The sequence below is a fragment of the Mus pahari genome, chromosome 1 (genome assembly GCF_900095145.1).
Source record: "Mus pahari chromosome 1, PAHARI_EIJ_v1.1, whole genome shotgun sequence".
In the NCBI taxonomy this organism is placed as follows: Eukaryota; Metazoa; Chordata; class Mammalia; order Rodentia; family Muridae; genus Mus; species Mus pahari.
This window is the reverse complement of record NC_034590.1, coordinates 18,896,313-18,903,721: the sequence shown is the minus strand read 5'-3', so window position 1 is coordinate 18,903,721 and position 7,409 is coordinate 18,896,313. Positions and strand designations below refer to the sequence as shown.

General features: G+C 50.4%; 1 protein-coding gene across 2 annotated transcripts in view; it reads left to right on the top strand.

Annotated features, from left to right (window-relative positions):
• The window catches only part of Ush1c (USH1 protein network component harmonin), a 43,391-nt gene that overhangs the window by 9,581 nt on the left and 26,401 nt on the right, over positions 1 to 7,409 (top strand). For both annotated transcript variants that reach the window (XM_021198598.2, XM_021198586.2), the window contains exons 5-9: positions 3,513 to 3,621; positions 3,731 to 3,755; positions 3,900 to 3,957; positions 4,217 to 4,311; positions 6,313 to 6,397. In XM_021198598.2, coding sequence (XP_021054257.1) covers positions 3,513 to 3,621; positions 3,731 to 3,755; positions 3,900 to 3,957; positions 4,217 to 4,311; positions 6,313 to 6,397 — 372 coding nt within the window. The remainder of the gene's footprint in view (positions 1 to 3,512; positions 3,622 to 3,730; positions 3,756 to 3,899; positions 3,958 to 4,216; positions 4,312 to 6,312; positions 6,398 to 7,409) is intronic.

Sequence of the window (7,409 nt, the reverse complement as noted above, 5' to 3'; positions counted from 1 at the left end):
TCTGTGTCTGTGTCTGTCTGTGTCTGTGTCTGTGTGTCTGTGTCTGTGTCTGTGTCTGTGTCTGTCTCTGTGTCTGTGTCTGTGTCTGTGTCTGTGTCTGTCTGTGTGTGTGTGTGTGTCTGTGTCTGTGTGTGTGTCTGTGTCTGTGTCTGTGTGTGTGTCTGTGTGTGTGTCTGTGTCTGTGTCTGTCTGTGTCTGTGTCTGTGTCTGTGTCTGTCCTTACACATACTAGGCAAACACTCCACGACTTAACTGGGTGTGTGTGTCTGTGTGTCTGTGTCTGCCTTCACACATAAACATTCCACCACTAAACTCTATCCAGCCCTTGCCTGCCTTCTTGGGTCAAGACGGGAAGCTGATGCTGCCTCTTGCTACAGCCACTGAGCCCCTCTCCAAATCCCCTCCTTCCTGAAGGAGGGGCAGGGTTAAGTCAAGGAGGGCACCTTCAGCTTGCTACGGCCATCTTTTCGTCTAATGCACTGTGATGTGTAAGAACATAGACACTGGACCATCCCATTCAGCTCCTGGCCTTGCCTTCCTTGAGTCGTGAGACTAGTGACGTGACCTGGCCTCAGACCTGGCTTTTCCCCACTGTAAAGCCATCAGCCTGATCCGGCTGTTGGAAAAACAGGGGAGTGAATGAGACAGCTAGCACAGCTTCCCGATACACCAGGGCTGTGAGACTGACGGGTCCATACAGAGCAGGGAACTGGTGACCACCTCCAACACAAACACATCAGTACACATCAGATGAATCAGCCCCACTTAAGAGAGATGCAGAAGCCAGTGAGCAGCAGAGCCAGGCTTTGAGCCTGGGTCTCCTGGATTTTCAGGTCAGCACCCCAGGCTTCTCCCCTGCAGTCCCCACACTTCCGTGTCTGAGCAGGGACAGGCCGGTCTCCAGGTCTGAAGGTTGCTTTTGTCTCTCCAGGTAAAGAGACTTCCAGAGATTTTGTTATCAACATCCCCATCGGGGGACAAGCCAGGGGCTTCAGGGGGCTCTAGGGCTAATGGTGCGAGACCAGGGAGGAGGAGGTGGGGACAGCAAGATGACAGTCAGGGCTTTGTTCTCAATCCCTGTCTCAGGGCTCCCGGTGGCATCTGAAATTTCAACCCCCTCATTGTTCCTTCCCTCGGTGGCACATTTTCCAGCCCAGAAACACAGCCAGAGGAGAGAGTATAATGAGCTCCCCTCTTGGGGACAGCTGGGCCCCCCTTTTTTTTTCCAGCACAATCTCTCCTCTGAGGACAAGCGCTTTCCTGCAGAGTCCCATGAAGGAGAGGGCATCAGGACGCACTCAGGAAACCCAGACATCCAACTTCCCACCTGCTTCTCAGGCTTATGAAATAGCGCTCCCCCTTTCCAGGGCCGTGGGGCCCATCTCCTCTTTGTCCTACGATCCCTCAGATTGTCATGTTACTATGAGCTCCGTACAAAGGCTCTTTTGCAGGGTTCTGTGTAGCAGAAGGGGGGAGAGGGAAGTTGATCCTGCAACCTTATCCAGGGGCCGTGGGGGAATCACTCCGACTAGGGTCCTGTAGTAACAATGCAGGGGACTCTACTCAGGGGGAGCTAGGAGAAAATCGCCTTCATCCATTGACCAAACCAGGGTTCACGTTTCTGGTGCTGGAGGACAGCACAGAGAAGATTCTAGAAGTCAAGAGGGATTTGCTCTGGGATGCTGCAGGCCCCCTGCAGGGGCTTGAACCCTCCAGCAGGTCCTGGTCCTGGGACTTCAGCCACACTACTTCTGTCCCCTCCTGAATACTTAGGTTTTGTACAATACCTTCTTTATGTTTAACTGTGTCCTTTATTCATGTAAGCATGCAACTGGCTGTTTACTTGTGTAGAAAATGATTCTGCCCCCCACCTTTCCCTGGCTCTGCTATAAGATGTACAGAGGAATCCCTGCCTTCTTATGGAACTCTGGGACTCTGAACAAGTGGCAGGACTCCATAGCAGGCAATGTGCAAGGAACTGCAGCCAGGCTTGGCCACATGCCCTTCTTTTCCAGACACCCAAGGGCCAGCATGTGTTGTCTGTCACGGAGACCTGCATCCCAGCAGCCTCTTGGCTCACTGGGTGACTTTGAACAGATCAGTTCCTCCTGTTGCACCATCTCTTCACAGTGCCACAGTGGTCCCTACATAAAGGCCTTTTGGCAAGTTCTATGCAGAGCAGAAACACAAGTTCTTACCCTTTGGATTGTAAAAAAAAAAAAAAAAAATGGTTCAGGAAGCTATCCGGATGTTCTCTTTTAAGTCAGTGTCCTCAGAAACGCAGCAAGTTCTTTGGAGAGCCCTCCTATCAGGACACTGAGATGGGTGTTTGTGTCCCAGACAGAGGTGACACGCCCTTTCCTAGTGGTAATGAGAGGTAACTGTAGATTGTAGGCTGGGAACTGACCTGGAGACTGTGTGCCCTCAAAGTCTAATCTGAACCCCACATGTGCCAACCCTTCTCTACGAGACCAGCCGTAACGCATGGGGTTTCAGGGAAAGTCACAGCCTCCATCTGCGCGACACCTGAGCTCTGTTCCCATATGTCTTCGTGTCCTTGGGCAATACACCATTGTCCTGCACCCCGACCCTGTCTCTTGCCCATTACCAATGCACCTCAGCTCCCCTGTCTTCTCTCAGAGGTTGATGTTCAAGGATCCTTCTGCTTTTTGGTGGAGGCAGCAGCAATGGCCAGCAGGGGGCAGTCTCATCATGCTCTGCCTCTTGGAACTGGCTCAGTAGGCCTCCTTAACCATTTATTAAGAACCTGCTGTGGGCCCCACACTGGCTGACCTTACACACTTACACATATGTTTGTTTAATCCTCAACAACTCCATGGTATTCCCTGCTTTATATATGAAGGAAACTATGGTTTAGAGAATCCAAGAGACTTGACCCATGTTGTATAACTAATAAGAATTTTTAAAAGATTTGAGCCCAGGAGAACCAGAGCACAGAACCCTGTGTTCATTCTCTGCCCTTTGCCTGCTTCCAGAATCAAGACTCAGAAGTCAGTTTGACTTCATTGAGTTTCCATGGGATGGAAGCAAAAGAGATTATAGGTTTGTGTGAGTGATATGAGCTTGGGTCAAGTGTCATGCGTCCCTCTTTCAGCTCTCAGTAATTGGGAATTGGTAGAGACAAAATGCCTGCTTCTAGGACAGGGAGGGACAAAGGCCAGACAGGGATGTTGGATTCCAGAACCTGATTGCACCTCGGTGGGGTGACAGAGGAACCAAGAGACGGGAACAGATTTCCAAATCCTGCCTCAGCTCTGTTACCCACCAACTGTATGCCTCTCCCCAGCCCACATCTTGCTTTCTCCATCCTGGAGCTGAAAAGTGTTGCCTGCCACTGTCGGAGGGTAGTTTGGCTGAGACACAGTACTAAAGCACAGATTAAAAGCTTTTACTTGGTGACAGCCCTTCTGGGGCGGGGGAGCACCTGGGAATGGGCCTGCTCCCCTGCTTGGCATTCTTCCCCCACGCCTGTTGCATCTCTCTCTGCCAAGGTAGGGGATGAAATCGTCCGGATCAATGGCTATTCCATCTCTTCCTGTACCCACGAGGAAGTCATCAACCTGATCCGCACCAAGAAGACCGTGTCCATCAAAGTGAGACGTGAGTGAGGCCGGATAGGAAGGGCGCTTTGGGATGGGGGTTGGGTGGGAGGTGGCCCCAACCCCAGGGGCATAGGAGCTTCCCTGACCTGCTGTTTCCTCCCTCACAGACATCGGATTGATCCCTGTGAAGAGGTGAGCAGGCCTTTCTGTGAGTCTCCTCTAGGCCAAGAGTCGTGGGATCTGCCCCACCCCCGGGCTCCTGGGCTGGGGACATGAAGTGACACAGATCCCAGCTCCCTCTAGTGAGCTCTACCTTCTCTCTTGCCTTCGCCTCAGCTCTCCCGAGGAGCCTCTCAAATGGCAGTATGTGGATCAGTTCGTGTCAGAGTCTGGGGTAAGAGACTACCTGCCATGGGGGCTCGGCAGCTGGCCTTGAGGAAGGGGTGGCTCTGGGGAATGTAACCCTGGGGTTCCCCACAGGCCACTAGGGTACCTGGCCCATGCCTATGGCATGGTAGGCCTTCAGACTCATACCGCAAGGATATGATGTCTCTGGCCTCCATGAATATCGGGTACTTAATCTGTATGTCTCAAGCTCAAAAGGCCACTTGAAGGCATGTGGACCCAGTAACCTGATTCTGTGTCTCCTTCAGGGTGTGCGAGGTGGCTTGGGCTCACCTGGCACTCGAACAACCAAGGAGAAGAAGGTGTTTATCAGTCTAGTAGGCTCTCGGGGCCTGGGCTGCAGGTAGGTAGCGGGCGAGCCTAGGCCACCAGTCTCTAGGTGGGTGGCATGCCCAGGGCTCAGTGACAGCTGGTCGACCCCAGACTCCCTGGCACTTCCTCTCCCTTTCCTCTGAGGACTCTTGTCCACTGGCTGTGGGGCGTGTGCACTGGTGATGGTGCAGAAGGCAGAGCCAGAGATAGAACTCCATTCTATAGGAGCCCTCCTATCACCGAAAAAGTACATTCTCCAGCTAGGCATCTGCCGTAGTTCTCTTGTCACCGATGTTTCTGGAAACCTTCCCATAAGAGGGGCCAGCGAAGCCTGAAACTCTAGCACCATCAGAAAGAGCTCCAAGGCTAGCCTTGGGTCGCTAGACCCTGTCTCATAAAATAAAACAGTAAGCCGCCACACTCAGGAGCTTTGGGCTCTGTGTAGTGGTCTTGTTGAGATGCAGGTTCTCCAGTTGCTGGGAGATATGTTGCAACCTGGCAGTCTGCCCTGAGACTTGGAGCGGTGACTGAGTCCCGGGCCACTCTGAGCCTTAGTCTCATCCTTTATAAGTACCTAGGAGGGATACCCTATGTCACGGTGCTATTGTAAAGAAAAAAGAAATAGCATGTTCTGTACCCAGCAGGTAGTAAGCAGCTGGTAAATGTTAGTTATTATTATTTAAGTTGTTCTTATTACTTATTTTCATTTGCGTTTATTTAACACTTTTATAATTTTTTTATTTTAAAATTTTTACTTACGTGTGTGTGTGTGTGTGTGTGTGTGTGTGTGTGCACGCGCGCGTGCATATGTTTGTGGACTTGAGTGTGGGTGCCCACTGGGACCAGTAGAGGGCATTGAATCCGCTGGAGCTTGAGTTACAGCTGGTTGTGTACTGCTTGATATGGGTGCTGGGAACCAAACTCCAGACTTCTCTTCATGAGTATGAAGTGATCTTAACTGATGAGCCATCTTTCCATCCCCAGAAATTGTTTTGCTTTGCTTTGCTTTGCTTTTGAGACAGGGCCTCACTGTGCAGCCCTGGCTGGCCTCAAACTCACAGAGATCTGCTGGCTTCTACATCCCAAGTGCTGAGATTAAAGGTGTGGACCACCATGCCTGTCTCCATGAATGACTTTTAACGTCTGTCCCATGGGTATGAGGATATAGCTTAGCTGGCGCAGTGCTCACCAAACATGTGCCTGGTTTCAGTCATTAGCACAGTATAGACTGAGCATGGTGGTGCACACTTGTAAATCTAGCACTTGAAAAATGGAGGCAGGAAGACCAGGCACCCAAGGTTAACCTGGGCTACATTGTAGTGCTTGATTTTAGTCTAAGCTAGATGAGACCCATCTCAAAAAATTAAATAAATAAAAATAAAATGTCAACTCCTTTCTTTCTGGGAGATCGTAGCCTAACATAGGAATTAACACCACAGACAGTTACAATGTTGCCTAATATAGAAGTTAACCACACAGATAGCTACAATGGTGTGTGATAAAGATGCTGGTGGAGCTACACCCTCCCTTGGGTCTGTTAAATATGTTTCCTACCTTTCATCAGTTAACAGTGGCATCCTGGAGCACACTTCTGTGAAAGGTTCTAAGTTGGTACTCAGCTGGGTGGGAAAGGGTGCGGTGATTGATTACTGATGTCTGCCACAGACCTGGGAGAAGAAATAACACAAGAGCCATCCTTGCTATTTATAATTTAGAAGCACTAGTAACCTTCAGGGCAATTAGCTTAATTGGGGTCTAGTGAAAATCTTATAAGGAATGAACAGGAAAATTCTGGAAAGAAAACAAAAAGCGTGTGTAATATGTTGGGTGAGGGGCTGAGGAGAAGAAATCAGGAGGAGTTTCTGCCTGGGGCTACGGTGGAAATTGGACTGGGAGGGAGGGTAGAGACAGAAGGCCTTGGGCCTTGAATTTATGACAGAAGGCTGCAGGCTGGTCATTGAGAATGAACAGGGAGAACTTCAGGGGATGAACCGCAAGGGCAGAGCTTCACCCACATCTCTGCCTCCCACAGCATCTCCAGTGGCCCCATCCAGAAGCCTGGCATCTTCGTCAGCCACGTGAAACCTGGCTCCCTGTCTGCAGAGGTGGGGTTAGAAGTAAGTGCCGGGATGGGAGAGGGATGCGGGGGGTCACACACTGACAGATGCTGCGTCTTCTCACATAGCCTTCTTGTGGCCAGCGCTGGCTGGTGACTCCATAGAGCGCTCTCCTGGGAGACCACTGTAGAGAAGTGGTATTAGACCCCTTGGTAGCCTTCTTCAGCTCCGGCAGCCAGTGATCGTGAGTTTGTAGTGATAATAATCAGAGCTGACATGCTGCGTTCTACTCCCTGCCCCAGCTCTGAGGGTTAGGTACTAATGTTATTTCATGACCAGGCATTGTTTCTTCCAAGGCTATGTACTAGAACTTGGGGCTGGAAGTCACTCTCCGTGGTGTCCCCTCAGAGACATGGCTCTTTTTTTCCCCCAAGATAGGGTTTCTCTGTGTAGCCCTGGCTGTCCTGGAACTCGCTCTGTAGACCAGGCTGGCCTCGAACTCAGAAATCCGCCTGTCTCTGCCTCCCAAGTGCTGGGATTAAAGGCATGCACCACCACTGCCCAGCAGAGATGTGACTCTTAATCACTTCTTGAGACGAATTCCTCACCTATAAGATAAGGATCCTAAAACCTTCCTTCCAGAGTTGTTGTGTAAATGAAGTGAGCATTCAGGCTGGATCTATGCCAGGCACATAACATTGATCAATAAATGTCAGCCGTGACTGTTACTATACTGACAGTCCAACATAACCTGCGCTATATGGGAAATCCAAAGCCTCCTGTATCCATTAACTAAACCTTGTAAAGGAAATATTATAACTTAGCAATAGACATTAACTTCTAATAACATGATATGTGATAGCCAATAAGACCACTGTGGGATGGAGGGGTGCCTGGATGAGCTTGGGGTCCTCCCAGAAGAGCCCTATCAGAACCTGCCACCTGGTGTGTTAACTGGAAAAAGAATGTGGCTGTGGGATCACTGGCCTATGTGTTTAGCATGCCAGGAGACCTTCCTGTAGATGAATGTAGGGATTACACACACACACACACACACACACACACACACACA